The 19,824-nt window shown below is 46.5% G+C and overlaps 3 protein-coding genes across 7 annotated transcripts; all 3 read right to left on the reverse strand.

Annotated features, from left to right (window-relative positions):
• Window positions 1-3,541: 3,541 nt before the first annotated feature.
• Window positions 3,542-6,747, reverse strand: LOC112875745. Of its 4 annotated transcripts, none has more exons than XM_025939705.1 (9): window positions 5,901-6,741; window positions 5,727-5,811; window positions 5,578-5,619; window positions 5,293-5,461; window positions 4,883-4,935; window positions 4,495-4,713; window positions 4,156-4,202; window positions 3,951-4,038; window positions 3,542-3,839 (listed from the first exon to the last, which is right to left on the reverse strand). In XM_025939705.1, exons 1-8 carry the CDS (start codon window positions 6,185-6,187, stop codon window positions 3,984-3,986), a joined length of 957 nt encoding a protein of 318 aa, XP_025795490.1. In that variant the 5' UTR covers window positions 6,188-6,741; the 3' UTR covers window positions 3,542-3,839; window positions 3,951-3,983. The 4 variants fall into 4 exon arrangements, with proteins under 4 accessions (XP_025795490.1, XP_025795491.1, XP_025795488.1 ...); XM_025939706.1 differs by having other exon boundaries at window positions 3,542-4,038; window positions 5,901-6,159; window positions 6,235-6,740; XM_025939703.1 differs by having other exon boundaries at window positions 3,542-4,038; window positions 5,901-6,739.
• Window positions 6,748-9,382: 2,635 nt separating this feature from the next.
• Window positions 9,383-14,071, reverse strand: LOC112878201 (DNA (cytosine-5)-methyltransferase DRM2-like). 2 transcript variants are annotated; one of them, XM_025942630.1, is made up of 8 exons: window positions 13,916-14,071; window positions 13,460-13,597; window positions 13,250-13,334; window positions 13,092-13,138; window positions 12,835-12,990; window positions 11,693-11,795; window positions 11,005-11,096; window positions 9,383-10,895 (listed from the first exon to the last, which is right to left on the reverse strand). In XM_025942630.1, exons 1-8 carry the CDS (start codon window positions 13,919-13,921, stop codon window positions 9,759-9,761), a joined length of 1,764 nt encoding a protein of 587 aa, XP_025798415.1. In that variant the 5' UTR covers window positions 13,922-14,071; the 3' UTR covers window positions 9,383-9,758. The 2 variants fall into 2 exon arrangements, with proteins under 2 accessions (XP_025798415.1, XP_025798416.1); XM_025942631.1 differs by lacking the exons at window positions 13,460-13,597; window positions 13,916-14,071 and having other exon boundaries at window positions 13,240-13,326.
• A 1,039-nt stretch (window positions 14,072-15,110) lies between these two features.
• On the reverse strand, window positions 15,111-19,022 carry LOC112876256 (protein transport protein Sec61 subunit alpha-like). Its single transcript, XM_025940322.1, has 7 exons — window positions 18,711-19,022; window positions 17,576-17,923; window positions 17,153-17,380; window positions 16,718-17,072; window positions 16,509-16,633; window positions 16,261-16,396; window positions 15,111-15,776 (listed from the first exon to the last, which is right to left on the reverse strand). Exons 1-7 carry the CDS (start codon window positions 19,019-19,021, stop codon window positions 15,537-15,539), a joined length of 1,743 nt encoding a protein of 580 aa, XP_025796107.1. The 5' UTR covers window position 19,022; the 3' UTR covers window positions 15,111-15,536.
• Between the last annotated feature and the right edge of the window lie 802 nt (window positions 19,023-19,824).

Below are 19,824 nucleotides of genomic sequence, written 5' to 3' on the forward strand. Positions count from 1 at the left end.
TCAAGCGGCTAGTTTACGGTGCATTAAATCATGTAATATATAGTCAATGATTAGTACAAATCCTTTACCAAATGAGCAAAACATGTAAGTAACCTTTAGCGGAAACAAGAGATGGCCTTGTTTGGCTTCTGAATTAGTAAAATAGCTTACGATAAAAATATGGTTTTAAATGCGATAACTATATCAAGTATAGCTAGCATAACGATCTGAAAGTTTTATCGACGCAAAAAATGCACATGTATAGATGTCTGTTGCTGTAGTTACACAACAAATACAACACATGAAGCATCTTTATTTTATCTTGAAACTGAGAGTACATCAAATGTCATTATTTGTTTAGCTAAGATAACGTAGGATCTAAGTTTTTTTTTCTTAGTACGTCAGGAGCTAGTATAGCAAAAGCCCACAGGTAAGCTCCCTTCCATATATTGTAACACAGCGGGTGGTACGTGAGCTTTTGTTCAGCCTCCATGTGACTTGCTGTCACTAAACCGTTAAACCCTTAGTTCACATCCGAGCATATAGTACACTCCAAATGATTCAAAGGTCAAAACCAGCGTACCTTTCTTATCCAAAGTGAAAAGATGAAAACAAAAGCGAGGCCTTTGACCTCATGATAGATACACTCACACTCCTACCAGAAGCGGCAGAAGCCGTATGCAATCTGTCAAAGAAGGAAGAAGCAGCCAATGGGAGAGGAGAGTTATTATCATACACATCCTCTCTGCAGTTCACGGTGGGTACTGCCCCCTGCTAAAGTACAACGCTTTTCCCATCTCGTCATCAAATCTCTTGCTACCCACACGCACGTCCACATGACCTTGGGACTTGGGATGGATCTCCTAGGCCTGTACTGGCCTGGCCTGCAAACTTGGAACATTCCCCTGGAGGCCATGCCGGCCAGGGGCCAAAGCATCCTTCTGCGCCTGTCAGTTACTAACAGTTGGTGATGGCAGTGGCGGCAGTACTAGGCCACTGCTACAAGACAGGCATGCCTCAGCCGATGCAGGACATGGCAGGGCCTGTTGCATCCTTCCATCCATCCCTGCTCACCCTGCAAGCTTAATTGCACGCGCTCGCTGTCACTGCTGCCCGTCCGGCGCCCAATGCAAACAAAAGCGGCGGCTGAACGGGACAAAAAAACCGTGCACACGCGCAGCCGGTCAGCGGCTCGTTCGGCGCCCAATGGCCGGCCGCGACGCCACGCCCTGCCAGGTGCCAGCGGCGCGCCCGGCGCGCGTGTGCGTCACATGCCACTCCGCGTTGCCCCATGACGCTCAGCTCCGCCAAAGACCAAAGGGGACGCGCGCACTCGCTCCAAGATTTTGGGGCAAAGCGACACCTGCCAACGGCACGCTAGATGCTGCCTTTTTTCCGCGGAAAAACCAGGGCGTGGCCGGCCTAGCTCCTCACCCACACGTTCGCATGTGTAGTGAGCGAGCGAGCGTGTGGATGCCCTTTCTAATCCCCTTTTTGCATTTGCTGTACTTGAGCATTAAAAATGCTGACTTGGGAAGGAGCTTAGGAGGAGTTGCAAAGTGGGTCGCTGATTGATAGGCTTGTCGCATCGCGTGTCACGGCCACCCTTTTTGTACTTTGCGCGAGTGATGAGAGGATCTAATCTAGGAGAGTATCCATCCACTCATTCCCAGCCTTTCATTGGCGCGAAGCAAGCCGGGCCAGCATCCTCTCAAGTTGCCTCCACAACTAAAACCGCCTCTGAGGTTGACTCGAGCCGATCGAGCTGCCCTTTTCGAGCACCCGAAAAGGCCTGCCTGCTGATTTGGACACCAGCAGAGGCACCAACATACGAGCGAGCACGGGACCTTTCCAGTTTTAAAGCAGGCAACCGTCACAATTAACAAAGGGATCCTCACAGCAACCCGTGCGTGCGTGCGTGCGTGTCGAGAGAGTCCAGGACTCCAGGAGGGCTTCGATGTGGCCACCAGTTTTGCCGGCTGGGGATCTGGGCGCCGACCCTGACGGCGACACGCCGACGCATGCAGGTGGTGCCGGGCTGCCCTGCCCTGCCCCCGTGGCGTCGGCAGATCACCTGGTTGTTGCTGATGTCGCCGTTGTTTTCTTCGAAAGAACATTGAAAAGGGCCAAGTGGAGGCAGGAACAATCGGGTATTGATTAGTGGTGGTACGGGCGCGATTGACCGGCTCGTGATGGGTGCGTGCGTGTGCCTGCCTGCCCGCCCGTGCGTCGTCGGCTGCCTGCCGCAGGTCGCCGCGTCCCTCGGCATCAGCATCACGCTCGTTTCTCTCTCTACTCTACTCTACTCTATCCCCCAGGGTCACGGAATGTCTGGATGGATGCGTGTGGTCGCCAGGGTGGTTTTGGAGGTCACACTCATGTGAGGCCGCCGAAAACCATGCTTTGCTTTATAGTACTCATTTGTTTGTAGCAGCAGCGTCTCTCTATCTCTCTGTCTATCTGTGTCTCGCAGGTCTCCGAGAGTCAGACAGACAGATCAGGTAGAGAGAGAAACTAGTCGACCACTGCTGTGCTGGCCCTGGCCTGACCCCGACCGGTTCAGAATCGGGGCTTGTTTTTCTTTAATGAAAGGCACAAGAGTCTGAGAGGATCAGTGGCACTGCCTCAGCCTGTGAGAAATTCAAGGGAGCACATGTTTGACCAGTGTCCTGGGAATGAGAATATTGTACTGATGCAATCCTAGGTTGATTTGGATTTTTATAAAGGGAAAGGGAACATGGAAGCATCTGGTCCACACCCCGCTGGGCCATCTTTTTAATTCGCAGGAATCATCATCGCTTTATGAATCTTCCAAGTTCCAATCATTGGAAACAGATAGAGGACATGGCATGCTTCATGCTCGGGTCCCCTAGTGCTAGTGGAATCGAGGTTCTACGGCATCAAGTGCTCGCTTGGAATTTGTGGCAGCAGAGGAGGCGTTGGCTCCTCTTACCAGCTCTTGACACCCGCACGGCCACACCCTCCAGGCTCTAACTGAGACTGAGGCAGGTTCGGAAATGGACACAGACAGAGAGGCACGGGGTCACGCAGAATTTGGGCCAGGATGAATCCTAACTATGGCAAGAAAACCCAGAAATATTTTGTGCACAACTTAGGTGTTCTTCATCGATGGAGAAGGTTGTGATTTTTTTGCCAAGGTACACAGAGCATGCTGTACTTTCTTGCGTAAGCAATAGTGTATACTGTATCTAAAATCAGTTAAGTACACTACCTCTTGTTACACGTTTGGGTGAAACAAAAAACGAGAGGCAAAAAGACTTTCTTTTTTCCAAGTGACGAGAGGCAAAAGTTTTTGGATCTGGGGGCACTGATGGGCTGACAGGCCCAGCCTGGTTAAAGGACATAGCGGGCCAAGGAAACGCTGCAAGAGGCAACACAGCCTGGCAGCAACGTGCTTTGCCTTTTTCTCACACAGGCTACCAAGTACCCACCAATTCTTCCGGGACCTAAGGACAACAGCATACAAGAATTGACCAATCCACCATTCCTTTCTCTGGGTTCATACATGGCACTTGGTAATAAACTAATAACTGCCAGAAAATCTCTAATCCAGAAATATACTGAAAACCAACAAAAGCAAGGCATGTCTTGCACGTGTCACCAAGATTGATATTGCACATTTACAAACTTGAAGCTAGGCTAATTAGCATCAAAACTCGGGAGCCATCTAATGACTGTTGTAGTTTGAAGAACAGATTATGCTCAATGATATTCTCACAATGCAATTCTGGGGTGATCCTACATTGGGTAAATAAAATGGTTTTGTTCTGGCTTGGTGAACCTGTATGTGGTTTTCAGCTACTAAATCTTTACGTCCCCAAGCATTTTTGAGAGTAGTACTACATTCCAAGAGCTTAGATAAGCTATCAAGACTTAATAAGGCAAAGGGGAACACACTAGATGAAGAGCAGGTGAATAGTAACATAATAGTTTTCTCTTTTCCATCTTACTTGAAAATGGTCCAGCAAGATGCACCAAAATCTTCAAGAAAATTTGATTTTCATCTCCTCCTCAACAAGCTCAAATATTTCATCGATTCTGAGATAACAAAAGGAATCATCATTCTTGTCACATTAGTTCTTCCAAATTCAAGTTGTAAATTCTGATATTGTTAGTATATAAACCCAAAAGTTAGAAGATACAAGATTTACTTACCTACTGTTGTTGATGTTCACATTTGCAAGCCAAGCAGTTAAATAAACCTGTAAAAGAAGAAGTAAACAAGATATAACCCTTGTTTGGGAAGCATTACAGCTTAAGGTAGCTAAATTTGATCTAATCCAAAGATGTTCCTTCCATAAATCCTTTGTTTTCAACTTGACAACTTAGTGCTCCATTTCATAATGTATGTCTTAACACTTACTAAGTCTACCAAAAAGAAGATACACGATGCATCAACCAGGAGAGAAATGGTTTGCATGTACATGCAGGCATCTAGATAAATTGCAAGATCCTTAAAGACCAAATTCATGTGAATTTTGCAAACTATAATACCTGTAAAACTTCGTATGAAGGGGGATTGCCAGGTCGCCGACTCCCTGAAATATCGTCACACCAATTTTCAGGCAGTGGGCAGGTTCCACCTGACTCAAGGCCGATACTCTGAAGTTCGTTTGATTCACCATCATATAGTTCATCACCCCAATCTAATAATGTCTGATGTTCTACACCTTCCTTGAAAGTAACTGAGAGAAGTTCCAAGACTAGCAGTCTCTAGAAATGCAAATGATTTCCATCGTCAGGAGACATCCCCCCAAAAAAGAAGCAGGCAAGTAAAAACTAACCTGATTACAAACATCACAAGCTAAAATACAGAAAGACTGAAAACTGAATTCAAAAACTTCTTGTGGCAAGCATCACCATACAAAGAGAGATGATGTACCTTCAACTTTAGGTCTGAAACAAACATCTCAACAAGCTCCTGGGCAAAACTCTCTGAGATAGTTCACAAAATAAATTAAACATTAGAATTTTTAGTGGACTAAAGACATGCTGACATGAATCTGAGCAGCAATCTAAGAAAAAACCAGGATGGTGTTTCATTTTCTCAAACATGATAAGCCAGATATTTAATCAGTTAATTTGTTCAATGTGATAATGCAGCATGCCACACTGAAAAGTGTATTATAGCTAAGAGTTGTTCTGTTAATACATCAAACTCATTTGACTTCTTGAACCTTTTTAAAAGGTAAAGATATAGGTTAGGAGATCCTTGGCATATCCAACGGAGGAAAGGTCATAGTGACTTAGTAAGTTAATCCAACATGCATTGGAAAGAGAAAAGTAACTCACCAAACTCTATTATCGAAAACCATTTGAATACTGGGGCACCTCCACCATCCCCTGAATCATTTAAATCATCTTGTCGTTCAGAAAATTGGGCAACAGAATTATTTGGGGACACTTTGGAAAAACAGCGCATAGAACGGGAAGCTTTAACCAAGCAACACAGAGCATGGACCTAGCAACAGGGCAAATAAGAAACATATTACTTCAGGAGTTCACATAGAACAACAACGCGTTATGGGTTATGAACTTAAAGAATTGAATCAGCATAGCCTTGTACGGGTAAATTACCATATTCTTGTAGGACGACACAAGCATGTCTTGGTATTGCTCCTAAACCAAGCAGGAAGCAACAAAATCAAAAGATCAGCAGCGTAATGGCAAGCTAAATATGTGGCTAAGCAAATCTTACATTGAATTGCTGGTCAAGGTGTTACTACCTCTCTACGCGCCAACTTGGAGCTTGCCTTATCTCGGATCCCTGGCATGTCCTTGAGCACTCCCAAATCCATCGCCGGCATGCCCCTGACAGCCAACCCCACATGATGCTGTCATTCATGATCGAAATCTCAAACCCCGAGGCGCCGCTGAACACAGATAAAGTGGAGATCTACCTGCGGGAGAGGTGGGCGTTGACGAGGTTGGAGGTGTGGGAGCGGCCGTCAAAAGCGGCAGATAGCCACTGTTCCTTGGCGGCGTGGATATGCGACCATTGGTTGCGCACGTTGCGATGCGCCGCCGACCTCCACAGCCTCAGCGATGAGGGCGACGGCGATGGGGAAGCGGCGGGTGGGTGGGACGGGCTGGTTGGGGTTGCTGCAGAGGTCTCCATTGCTTTGCCCGCGAAGAAGGATTTTGTGTTGCTATTGTCCCCTGGCCCACTTGGAGTCTTGGAGTACATTCTACAGAGGAGGAGACTGAAGACAGGAGGGGAGTGACGATGCTCACGGTCTCACGGTGATGGCGGGGCGGTTCAGCCTTCACGCAGCAGCTGGTAGATTGGTAGGCGGAGGCGGAGAAGCGTTCCGCGGAGGTGAGGCCGTGATTGCCCCGTGTGGGGTCGGGAGTCGCCCACGGTCTTCTCCGCCACGTGCTCCCCTTCGCCGCCGCCGCCGCCACCGCCACCGCGCCCACGGGCTTCGCCGCCACGCGGTATGGCGGCCGCGACAGTGCCTTCGCGTGCGGGCACTGCTTCAGCCTCGACGCTGGGCGCGGCTCCCCTTTCTCCTCCCCCGGCAACTGCCCGGCACAGAGGCGGATAGGTTGGATCTTGCGCTCTGGACGGAGGCTGCCGGCGCCGGCGGAGGGAAGAATGACCTGCTCATTACCAAAGAAGAGGATTCATTTGTAAATTTTAGGAGGACATTTTGCAATATACCCCCTAATTTGGATCGCGATTAATAGTCGCGATCCAAACTAGGGGTATATATGTAAAATATTGATCCATAGTTTAGCGATATACCACCTAAATCGGATCGCGATTAATAGTCGCGATCCGAAATAGGGGTGTATGTGTAAAATTGCGATCCGAATTTTTTCAATATACTCCCCCTTTCCCCTCTCTGGCGACTGCCTCGCGTGCCTGTCCGCCGCCGCCCAGGACGTCGCCAGCGGGTGCCGCGGCAACCACCGCGCCGCCGCCTGGCGCGCCGTGTGCCTCCTGTCCTATGCGGACACCAACACGTCATCCCCCCGCGAGGACACGTTCCGCGACTGGTTCTACGTGGACGGCGGCGGCGACGGCCCGACCGCGGCGCTGGGAGCCAATGCGCGGGCGACCGCCCGGCGGTGGAGTGCTCCCGGTAAATCAACGACTCGGCGCTCGTGGTGCCGGTGTTGGTGCTGGTGCAGGGCGCCAGCTCTCCAGAGTCCGCAGGCACGCCGTGGTAGTGGTCGGCTACGGCTGCTAGAGGTGGTCTTCGTCGAGGTGTACGGGTTGCTGTTCTGCATCAAGAAAATCGGTGAGATGAATCCAGAGTGAGGACAGGCGACTTCATCCATCGATCGGCAAAAGCATGATGACTTGACTCCCAGTCGTTGAGGATTGTTTAACATTGGACTTCATTAGAACCAAGAGTTCAGTTGCAGCCTGAAAACCAGTGAGCAGTTACATTACAGTCATAGATGTCAACAAGCACGAAATATGCAATACATCCATCGTCTTTGGATAGAATCAGCTGACACATACCGCATCTGAAGCCTTGTTTTCTTTGCGCACTGTGTCCACTCCAGCATGAGTCTGGCTCCATCCAAAAGGCAATCGTCACGGGAATATCGCCGGAAGGTCAGCCGTCATGCAGATAGGCTGGAGTACCAATTTTCGTTTTGGTGAATGATGAAGGCCACGCATGTCGCTCCCCTGCTTCTGAAGATCGAACAGTGACAGTTTAGTTTTCCTGGCTGCAAAGCCTGAAATCTTAGTTTGGAGGGTGCATTCCTCTGTATTGCCTTCTTGATTTCATCTTGATAACCTTCTCGAATTCTTTTTGGAACCCCTTCTCATGTGATCCAGACCTGCCTGCATTCATCTCCATGGATCCTTCAGTTCCCTTCCCGCTCCAGACCTCGATCGAATCATCACTCTCCCCTCCGGCGAGCAAGCCCTCACGACACTCCTCCCGCAGTCCCGCAGAGACACCAGCGGCGCTCGTCGCGGAAGATGGTCCGGGATAATCTCCCATCCACGTCCGCCACGGCGGAGCCTCATCGGAGCGCCGCGGACGCCGCTATCGAGGGAGCCCACCTCCGAATCTTTTTTTTAAACAAATAGTCCCTGAATAGTTTTCACTTGCCCCCTAGTTTGGATCGCGGTTATTAATCGCGATCCGATTTGGGGGGTTATGCAAAAATACTCAAAGATTATTTTGCAAATGACCCCCTATTTTTGCAATACGCTCCCCTTTCTCCTCCCCAGGCGACGGCCTCACGTGCCCGTCCGACCCCGCCCAGGACGTCGCCAGCGGGTGCCGCGGCAACCGCCGCGCCGCCGCCTGGCACGCCGGGTGCTTCCTATCCTACGCGGACACCAACGCGTCGTCGGCCCGCGAGGACGCGTTCCGCGAACTGGTTCTACGCGGACGACGGCGGCGACGGCCCGACCGCGGCGCTGGGGAGCCAGTGCGCGGGCGACCGCACGGAGGCCCAGTGCTCCCGGTGCGCCAAGGACTCGGCGCTCGTGGTGCCGGCGCTGATGCAGGGGCGCCAGTTCTCCAGAGTCCGCGGGCACGCCGTGATGGTGGTCGGCTACGCTTGCTACCTGCGCGTCCCGTTGTTCGTTCCGACGCCACGGTTGGATGCACTACGGTGAGCTCCCTCGCTCGGCCTCTGTAGATTCGCTGTCCTCGCCATTCCGGTGATGATGACGATGCTGCCCGTCGTTGCAGCTTACCGGATCCTGTTACCGATAGAGGTGGTCTTCTTCGACGTGTGCGGGTTGCTGTTCTGCATCAAGAATTCCCGTGCGATGAATCCAGCGTGAGGACATGCGACTTGATCCATCCATCGTGTGGTCGACTTGACTCCCAAGCGTTGCGAGTTCTGTGACGTTGGGCTTCATTAGAATCAAGAGTTTTGTTGCAGCCTTGCAGATACATCATGTGCCTGAACCAGGTTGGGACTGGCTGCTGGTCAGAGCTCGTTGCTGTGAAGTAACACATTACTGACAGCACCTCTATCCATCATTGTATCTTCTTTCGCAAAAACTTTAGGTAGTTTACTCCTATGTTTGTGCTCGTGTTCAACTGTTCAAGTGGTCGTTGACCTGACTGAGAGATATTTGTAGCGCTAGTGCATCAGCTCCCACGGTGAGTGGCTAATGGATTATGATGAAGCGATGAAGATGAAGATGAACTACTATTCTGTTCAGACTTCAGACTAAACGAGGGTTGGAGGCTTCGAGCGGGGGGAAGGAATCGTTTCCGCCTCTGTTTAACAATGGGCCGAATCGTATGCCGTGGCCCACCCAGTATGTGGCCCAAGATTTGCCCCGTCCAGAATTCAGAAGGGCACCGCACAACGGTCCGGAAACATTCAGGATTATTGTTTCAGTTAATTTCATTTCACAAAAAAAATTTGGCGAAAAAATGACAGTTATGAATATCCAAGAAGCATGGTTTCCTGCAACTGTAACAGTAACACGTTGTCTTGCTAAAAATTCCTTCCCGTGTCCATTTTGATAACAGCTCAAAGCCAATGGACAGAAATTATTGCAATTAACAGCTCAACCAGAACATACTGGACAGAAATTACCACAAATAACGTCTGAAAGAGAGGGCACTGCCAGTCAGGGCATGATTAGCAGGACGATGTAGCCATGGCCTGGTCATAAACCAAAGAAACCAAACAGATCAAGACCATATATGATGGTATTGGCTGCTGAACCAGTTGCACCCATGAAATCGGGAGCTAGGGCAGTCATTGCTCCACCGAATACCCCACAAAACGCAGCAGAGATCCTAGACTGCAATAATCTTCTACATTCTGTCCATGGTGGACTTCACAGTGTCCAAGATCCTAGCATAATGATAGAAGAGGGAAGAATGCTCGCCCTCCAAGCCATCACGGTGGAACCGATTGCGCCCTGCAAGATTGTTGCAGGGGCTGCCGCCAATCACGAGGTCAAAACCACCAATCCTCCTGATGCATGACTCCAGCCTCTCGGAAGTCAGGCTCTGAACATCAGCAATCTCAATCAGAGTGCCCGTTTGGGTTTGATCCCACCAGCTCCTCAAGACGAACCTGTTCACCTCAGATATCTCCACCGAAACAACCGTCTTCATGCGTATTCCGAGCCTGTGGAGAGCTACCTCTGCTCCTCCAATGCCAGAGAACAAGGAAAGAACGTTCATGCCCTGTGGAAACATGTCCTTAAGTACTGAGAGATGGTATGCGACGGTGTCGACATGGAATGAATTTCCCAAAGACTTGTATCTCTCAGTCATGCCGATTCCCCTGGTGTGGTCCTTGGGAAAACCAAGCAGGAATTCCATCTCATTAGGCTCCAGATGAGCAACCTTGTTCAGACCGACCCATACCAGGTTCCCCTCCCTGCAGGTTTCCAAGACATACTTCTGAACACGTCGAGGTGGCAGACCTTCAAATTTTGCAAGAGCATGGTGAATCTGTTCCATCAACTTTGGTTTAGCAACATTGGTGAGGAGGCAATTGAGCTGTTTTCTTGGATCCCATTTCGGCCACCACTTTTTAGTTCGGGGGAAGGCCTCAAATATTGTCTTTGGGGGTAAGGGAAGGAGAGGTGACCTGTTCTTAATTGGCAGGTTATGTATGTAACCTCTTTTCCTGGCAGCCGCACATAAGAACCTGGAATCCACAAACTCAGGTTGGATGTCATATAAGAACCGTGATATCGCCGTCCAGACACCCTTCGGAGCAATGGCCACGTTCTCATAGTAGAAGAAGGGTGGCCCGATAGCCTTTGAGGGTAGACACCTGTCCACTGATCTCATCCTCTGATTTGGCAGGTTAAACCCAACCATTGGGTTTGGGAGAGGCATTGGTTCGTCACTGCTAGTATCTAAGGGGCCTCTACTTCCTTCTTCGGCACCTTCAAATCTCTTCCTCTTTTCCTTTCTTCCTCCATAAGAATTATCCTGTAGAAGTACAAACATAATTCTAGTTCCATTCCACTTAATTTAAAGAACCAACCATTTTTGCCGTAGTAACCATCTTCTGAAGCTTCTGGATCATACCAAAAGTTACCTCATGATCAGAGAAATTGCCATAGTAACCATCTTCTGAAGCTTCTGAATTATAGATCAAATCAACCAGAACAGACATAGGTGCATCCTGCCCTAGCAATTTTAAACCGAAGTAGACAGAACCAGTGAATAAAGGAATTTGGAGTGTGTCTAACTGGAAAGTTAAATGAATAAATTCTGAAGATGGATGCAACTCAGTTAGACAAGACAGTAGAGTTTGCAGAAGATTTGTTTGCTTACAGGAAACAAAAAGATTTTTATTGATGGCAAGTGAGTGCTTGAGACCCTTAGTGCTTTCACTTCAAACTAAAAAAGTTACTTCTACAGCCCCCTAAATTTATGCAAACAATAAATCAAGCTTGGCAAAAAGCCGCCAGATCAGTCTACCTCAGTTGAAGAAATGCATCCAAGTCTACTGGTTTCAAGTTTAAGCACTTGAGGAAAGTTCTCAGAAAACTAGAAAGAAATAGAAAGATTGATAATCACATGAAACATAACAGTCCAGTAGGTTAAAACTTAACCTTGGAATAAGGAGGTGGGTGAAATTAGGTGATTGAAATGCAAAATACCATTTGTTGCCCATATAAACAAGAGAAAGAACCTAATTACCACTCTCAAGGATGAGATAGGAATTTTATTTATGAGCATGACCAAAAAGACATTTGGAAAAACTTCACTGGAGAACATACCACATCTAACAACAGCCATTTCTGCTTCATCTTTAGGAAAGCCCATTCTCACTAGGGACTCGATTTTCTCTTCCTTTAGTGATAGGCCTTGTAGGAGGAAATCCTGCATAAGAGCACAGATTAGAAAGCACCAAGAGTAATAAAAAAGATGAAACCTGAATTCTTTGGAAGAACATTTTTATGGACCTTGAAAGGTACCAGGTACCACTAAATTTTAATTAGGGAAATATGAAATTTTAGTACCTAGGTACCAAATTCCTTTTGTTTATTCAACCAATTAGCTGTGTGCAACTCTAGATACACAAGTCTGTAGGAAAACCGTCGATAATATTGACATGTCAGCAGCCTCAAATCGGTGAACGTGGAAGCACACAACAACATAAACACAGTGCTCATCTCAAGAACCATACAAGAGAACGACATCAGGGCATGATTAGTTAGCAAGGTTCAGCCAACACAGCCTACAACCCCGGGGCAATGGCTACAAGCGCTCCTTTCCCGATGACAGCTACACCGGCAGCAAGGCCTGCTGCAGCCCCCGTGGTCACATCAGATGAAGGAGCAGTCAAAAAGTCACTGCCACCCATGCCAGCCGCCAAACTTTATTCACATCACAATGGTGGCACCAACACTCATATTTATAGGCCCAGGGACACCGGACACACAACACCGTCCAAACTCTATCCCTAACCACTAATTACAACTCAAGTCCAATTGTAATCTAATTTTAAATATATTTAATACAAAACTAACAAAGTCCAACACTGGAAACTACCAGACAAAATAACTAATAGACTTCTATGAATGCCGTCGCACCATACAGTCACCATAGGGAAAAATTAACGATCAAGATGAAAGAAGCATGAAATCTATACCTGGATTACAATAAAAGGAAAATAAAATTGAAAACAAAGCCCACCCTATTTCGGTTACAGCTATTTCGGCAGCATCTGTTTCTTTGAAAACATAAAGGCAATGGATGTGAATACATAACCGATTTGCACAGTACCGAAAATGTAAGGGCGTGGTTACCATGAAACAAGTGCAAAATTAATTTACATGGGATCAGTTAGATTAATTGAGTCGTCAAAATTCAAGTACAGTGAAAATAGCTTTTGTCAAGTGGGGGAGCTTGAAAGTACCTCATCACCAGAATCATCTGATGTAAGATCCCTGTTGCTACTCCTACCACCACCCTGTGCATCACGACTTGCAAGGATGCCATTGTTCTCATCAAAAGTCCGAGGTCCACAACCAGAAGCGGAGCAGTTATCCACTGAAGGTTCACTGCTTATTGCCTGAATTTCAAATATCTTTTGTAAAACAGAAATATCTTTCCCACCATCCAATAAGAGGATAAAAATGAATGGTCGATAAAAGCAGGCGCATTGGTAAATACCTTGTACGTTAGCAGAAGCTCTAGTAATGACTCTGCACCACCATCCCCTGAAAGCAAAATCAGTAGTAAAAGAGTATGCAAAAACAGTTGCAGACTAAGAAAAGGAGAAAATCCTTTGGAGGGAAAAAAAAAGGAGAAAAAAGATTACGACTATGCACCATTCTCCTTAATGAGACCCTTCCCTACAAAATGCTCCACCAAAGAGGCAGATGGCCCTGCTCCTTTGATCTTCCCATTACCATGCTTCCACACAGTTCCACAGGCAGACACCACATTAGGATCATAAGCAGAACAAGGCAATGCTAACATGAGATGAACAAATTAAGCTACGCATTTACGTGCTTGTACCAATCGCTTAGCAGTCTTACCAGCAGTGACGGGCCAGGAGCACCTAGCTGGTTCCTCGAGGGCGCAATTGGCGAGCCAGCTCGGCCGAGGCTCCCCAAAACCTCGCCGTCACTGTCCGACTCGAACTTCTCAGCGTCGTCGCTATCGCTGATCCAGCCCTGTGGGATACACGAATTCAGCGCCACGCGAGGTTAAGGCACCTCAAGTAACAGCTGAACCAAACCAACAACAATGCCAATATCCCATCCGAAATGTAACAGCTCAGGCACAAAGGATCTGCAGCTTCGAGTGCCAAGAAACAAAACGCAGATGGGGAGGACAAGGATGGATTACTATTAAGCGGCGAGAACCTAGCAAAGTCGCAAGTACAAATCTAAAGCCTGATTGAAATCAATCGATGGAAGACTAACTATGGCATCTTGTTAAGCCATTCTCGAAAAAAGGAGAGAGGGGGGGGGGGGGGGGGGGGGACTTACCGTCATTCTGGAAGCTTTGCCTCAGCCTGTCGAGAAGGCGGAGCACGGGAGGAGCCGAGGCGGCCGCGACGACGGCGCAGGACCGCTAAAGTAGCCCGTTTGTAGGGTGTCGGCACGTCGCCGATGATAGCTCTCTGACCTGTGGGGCCGTATTGCTCTCAGGCAGGCTTGTCAGTCAGAGCATTAACCGACTGGCGGCTGTTATCTAGGGAGGGACGCCGCCGCAGTCGTAGGGAGCGAGGAGTTGCAGGCGGTGGACCTGTGGTCATTGCTGCGGTAGTCAGGGGTGTTTGTTTACTTCCGACTCAACTTAGTTCCGATATCAATTAAAAATATCAAAATATAAATTAATTATAGAATCTATTATATAGATATAGGCTAATTCGTAAGATAAATTCATTAAATCTAATTCGGTTTTTCAGTGCACTCACTGTTTACTGTTTGTGTGTAGCACATGTTGTCTCAAAGCAAGCGGAAATGGAAAGGGAGAGAAAATAGTCGAACTACCATTTATAATAGCTATATTAATATTTTAAATGTTTTCAAAGCTATATTTCGACCATTGATTTTTCATAGAATATATCATCTATTGCTATAGAATCAATGCCATATTAGAAGAATTTTAAAATATAATCCATTCGTTTAGATTTTATATACTAATCATGCATTGATGCATATAATTAATTAGCTAATAATAGGTCAGAAGTTTAATTTTCAAAGTCCTAATTCATCAACTACAGAATTTACACAAACCAATTCATATACATCAACAAAAAGAACTAAAAGACTACTCTCTCCATTCTAAAATATAAAATATTTTTATTTGTTCTAACTTAAACTGTTCTAAGTTTGATGAAATTTATAAAAAACATAATAATATTTTAAATATCAAATGAGAATAATTAGATCCATTACGAAATATATTTTTACAGTTTACTTATTTGATTTGATGTGTTAGATGTTTATATTTTTCTCTATAAATTTGATCAAATTTAAACTACTTTTAACTTCAAACTAAAATGTCTTATATTTCAAGTCGGAGGGAGTATACGAGACTGGTACAGAAAATAGAAATAAACAATGTTGTCAGATTTGCATTTTGTTTCCACAGTAAGTTGAGCAAAGAAGCAGAATAGAGTTTAACCGTGAGTCTAATGAGTGACTTTTGCACGTCAAGATACTCCTTCCAACTATGGATCTGAAAGGCAGTTAAAATTTAAAACGTGCTTACATTACATTTGCAATCTGCGTACATGAGCATCTAGAGTTCTGCAAAAGTAAAAACTGAAGCAAATGGCACCATAAGAACATGCTCATTCAAAGTAACCAATTGATCGCAAAATATCCGATTGTCAGGGCATGACCGCATGAGCAGACCGCTGGGGACTGATGGAGGCATGGAGGATGGATGAGCATGCCTGTTTTACTTAGGCAAATGCACATGCCACCACACCGAACTGAAACACATGCAGATTCTGCAACATGACTGTCATTGCAACCCAAAAAAGGCAACCTAAACAGAATGTAGCCTCTCAAGTTACAACCATAACCGCTGGCCAAGCAGTACTGTGACTTACAAGACGATTCAGCTCTAGCCAAGACACGGTTTCACAGCTACTGATCAAAAACCAAAGAAACCGAGCTCTGTTGCCCTTTCCTTCTCGAAGGTCTCGAAGTATTGGTATATGATTGTAACAGCGAGAAGTATACCAGTTCCTGAACCAATCGCACCCATGAAATCAGCAAGGACAGTCAATGCACCGATGCATACTCCACCAAATGCAGCAGCAGTTGGGATATATCGGTTCAGTTCTTTCTGCAAGTTGGACTCACGGTGGCCTGGCATCACCATTTGTTGTTCCTGTTGAATTTTTCAATGTCAAGACATTGCAGGTAGATGTTGCGTAGTAAATTTGCATTCTTAAACATATAAGTTACAATAGACCACCACATTCAAAAGCCTGCTCTAGAAATGATAAGACATTGATGCCCCCCAGCAAATGGCTGGAGAACAGATCAGATTTCTATAGAATAATGGTTTTCTAACCAGACTGTAAACACATCCTTTCATATGGCATGTGAATAACAAGGTGACTCGGGACATTAGTGAGGTGTGTACTCGACTCAACTAAGAACATTTTCTCCCATTCCAGACTTCATATACTAGTCTACCATAAACACACACAGATCTTACACCACAAAAACCAAATGTCCATGCATTGTTGATATAGATACTGGCCTCCAAATTTCTCTAATCATATAGCATGTAAATGAGTTATGATGAACTACTCTCATCCTGGGCGGTGAATAGGATAATAAAAATTATAGATACGAATTGTTTTTACCTTTAGCTGCTTAGCAACATCCTTTGCTGATGAACCGGAAACTTCAATCCATGTCTTTGAGAACAGTGCACAAGCTGACAGCATGAAGACCACATAAAACAGTGCATGGAACGGATTTGCAAGGACATCAGCCAAACTGCATTTATTCCGAAATGCCATGGTCAGTCAGAAGAACAGCCAATCATGTGAAGAGTAGCAGAAACTGTAAACACAGACAAGGACTTCATATCAAAGGACTAGATTTTCACCTTGATGGGGCAGTTACATAGTAAGCAAGACCACCAACAGGAATAGAATGGCCAGAGTACTCAGACTCCTTCCATTTCCCAAGAAGGTTAACAAGGAAATTTCCACTGTACTTCCTGTAGAGAAGCTGTGGTAGCAATAAAATACATTAGCACTTGCACAAACACGGAAGATTTAACTTACTACAGCACTGGAAATGAGGCGTGTGTACCTGGGATATGAAATAGAGGTTGGTAATCAGTGCAGAGTGCAGAATAATGGGCATATTTGAAGTGTAGAACAGCTTAATTGGATATGAGCCTTGCTGCCCACGAGCATTCTTTGATCTCACTGGAAGCACAACACGGAAGCCTTGGAAATAGATAACTATGAGGAAGACCAAGACGGTAGCAAGCAAATTGGTCACATTTGGAAGATTCTGGCGGTAGAAAGCTTCACGAAGAGCACGGACTTTATCAGTTCTTGTAATCAACAGATGGAACAATGCAATGACAGCCCCTTCAAATTCAGCGCCACGGCCACTGTTGATAGTTGTGGGGCTAAACGCCTTCCAGATGATATTCTCACTACATGGCAGCAATCTTATTATAAGCCAAAGTGTAACAGAATAGCACATCAACAAAAGAAATGAATCCAACATGCTTACCAGATATTGGTAGCAATGAACAGAGAAATGCCAGATCCCAGACCATAACCTTTCTGGAGAAGTTCATCCAGACAGATGACAATGATGCCAGCAAAGAAAAGCTGAAGTATAATGAGAATAGCATTCCCTGTTCCAAGTTGGCTTACACTGCCATACATTCCAGACAGAACATATGCCACAGCTTCTCCAATAGTGATCAGGATACCAAGCAACTTTTGTGCACCATTCCTGAGAAAAGAAGTCACAATACAATTGATGGATATAAGAAGTATGAATAAGAAGGCTCCATAATTTCTTATGGTAGTTCACTGGATAGAGGAAGGCTGCATATGGAATGTGAACAAAACATCCACTAACATTTCGAACAACAATAAATTGAAGATTATGCTATTTTAGTAATAAGATGTAATACTTAGTACTTACAGCAGAGCACGATCCTCCCTCACACTGTTGTCAACTTCAATGATCTTTGATCCCACAAGAAGTTGCATTACCATTCCAGATGTCACAATTGGAGTAATACCCAACTCCATGACTGTACCACGGTTTGATGCGAGGATAACACGCATCCAGTAGAAAGGATCAGCTCCAGTAGTCGAGTGAATGCCATAGAGCGGGAGCTGACTGCACACCAGGAAAATGAAGAGAGAAATAACAGTGTAGATCACTTTTTCTCTGAATGGTATTTTCCTATCGGCACTCTGCACCTCTGGCAAGAAAGCCAGAAAGGGCCTGACCAGATGCAGTACTCTAAAGCCACCAGCCATCTTCCTGTGTTCAGAAACGAAAATCAATCAACCTTTTGTATAATGCACTTGAAAACCTCTGAATGATAAAATGATGTAACACCATACAGTCTATTCTGATTAACAAGCTAACAATCTTTAATATGCAGATGCAGTAGGCACAAAATTCATAATAAAACAATGAATCACCACACATTTCATTATTCAAGGATATGCAGACAGGATCCTGTGTTCGATTAAATTGATTTGCAGTTCAACAAAACAATGCTCAGTTTACATCAGAATTAAAAGAGCAACTCAAAATTCTCCTTCTACATCAAGATTTAAGTTAACTGAAAGGGAGCAAGTGCTGGATTTGACCCAGGCCACAGGAACTCAGATAGAACGGATATGATCTGCAAATATCTAGGATCATTTTCCTGCGATCTAACAACATGCAGAAGCGATCAACATACAGAACTGACTGCCAAGTTGGTTCTCATGTGTGGCATGGCAAATACTCTCATCGCTAACCAATTAGCTCGGATCCCAAACAATTTAGCTGACTCTACTCTTTCTGCATAGCATGAGCAACCACAGCACTTGTCCCATCCGTTTTGATCGATCCCCTAACCTTGCACCAGAAAAGGAATTTCCATCCCTAAAAAAAAGCACAAATCTAGCACCCAAGTGTCGACTCCATCACTCGCATCCATCAGAAACCGCGCGAATCGTAGCAATCTTACGAACCACCCTTCCCCGAATCTGAAACTTCTCGAGAGCCGAGATCCACGCTGGAGGAGGGTAAGGAGCGCAGGCGCGGGAGGCTTTACCTGGCCGACGAAGAGCCGACGCCGGGGAGGGCTGTAGCCTCTGCTTCGCCGCTGCAGCCGCTGACGACGGCGTGAACCCCTAGGCGACAAGGGAGGGAGGGAAGAGAGGAGAGAGGGGGGGGGGAGAGAAATGTGGCCGCGAACAGCGGGGTTTTAACAGAGAGAGGAGAAGCTGGGAACGGGGGACGGGGACAAGGTCGCCTCTCGCTGCATGTGGGGTCGCGTGGCATCGGGCGGCGTCGCCGGCCGTGCGATCTGGAGCAGGCGGCCGGGATGCGCTCCCGTGACGTGGAGCGGGTGCCGGAAAGCATGTGGTCGCGTCGACCACAAGGCACGGCTCACGAGCGTGGCCATTAAAGACACGCTTCGCGGCCCGGGGATGACCTGGACTCGCCCGTTCGGATAAAAAGGGTTCGGTTTGCAGCGCAGCTGCGGATGAGTCCGTAATAAATGTTTTGGAGGTTTTCCAAGGTGATTACTCTGCTCCACTTGGATGTTTTGGAGTTTCTCCAGATGGTTTTCTAGTGCTGTGTGATTCATATGTGTTCCATATTAAGCTCAAATAAATCTGGCATGCTATGTTTAAATACTCCATCATGTCAGACTCTATCAATCTCTTTCGGAGCGAGAAAAACCGCAGACTGTGAAGGGTCAATGGCCGGGAGCTGCGGATTTTTTTTTCTTTTTGTTTTCAAGCATCGGAGCTGCAGATGTATTGCCCATTGCAAGTCGTCTAGCAAGGAAAACGAATGAAAAAAGATAGTGTTGCGGTGTTGCCCAACGCCGAGTGACTCGTAAGATTTGACTCGTCGGCCTTGGCGGCTTGGCCCTTGGGCCCTTGGTCGTACGCGGTACGTGTGTGTGATCGCGGAAGGATTTGGCTCCGTGCACCGAGTAGCGACTGAGTAACAAGGGACAATACCCTCTTAAAAGAAGAAAACAAAAAGGTAACAAGGACAATACGGCGGCTCTGGCCTGTGGCTAATGGCCAGCCGTTGCTACGTGCCGTGCAAAATTATGTGCCTGCCCTGCCAGGCAGCACGACGTGAACAGAATAATTTGCTTAAGAAAACGGAGTAAACTTAGGCTTATGTGCAACTTAGATTAAAGTAGT

Source organism: Panicum hallii, chromosome 9, assembly GCF_002211085.1.
Source record: "Panicum hallii strain FIL2 chromosome 9, PHallii_v3.1, whole genome shotgun sequence".
NCBI classification, from domain to species: domain Eukaryota; kingdom Viridiplantae; phylum Streptophyta; class Magnoliopsida; order Poales; family Poaceae; genus Panicum; species Panicum hallii.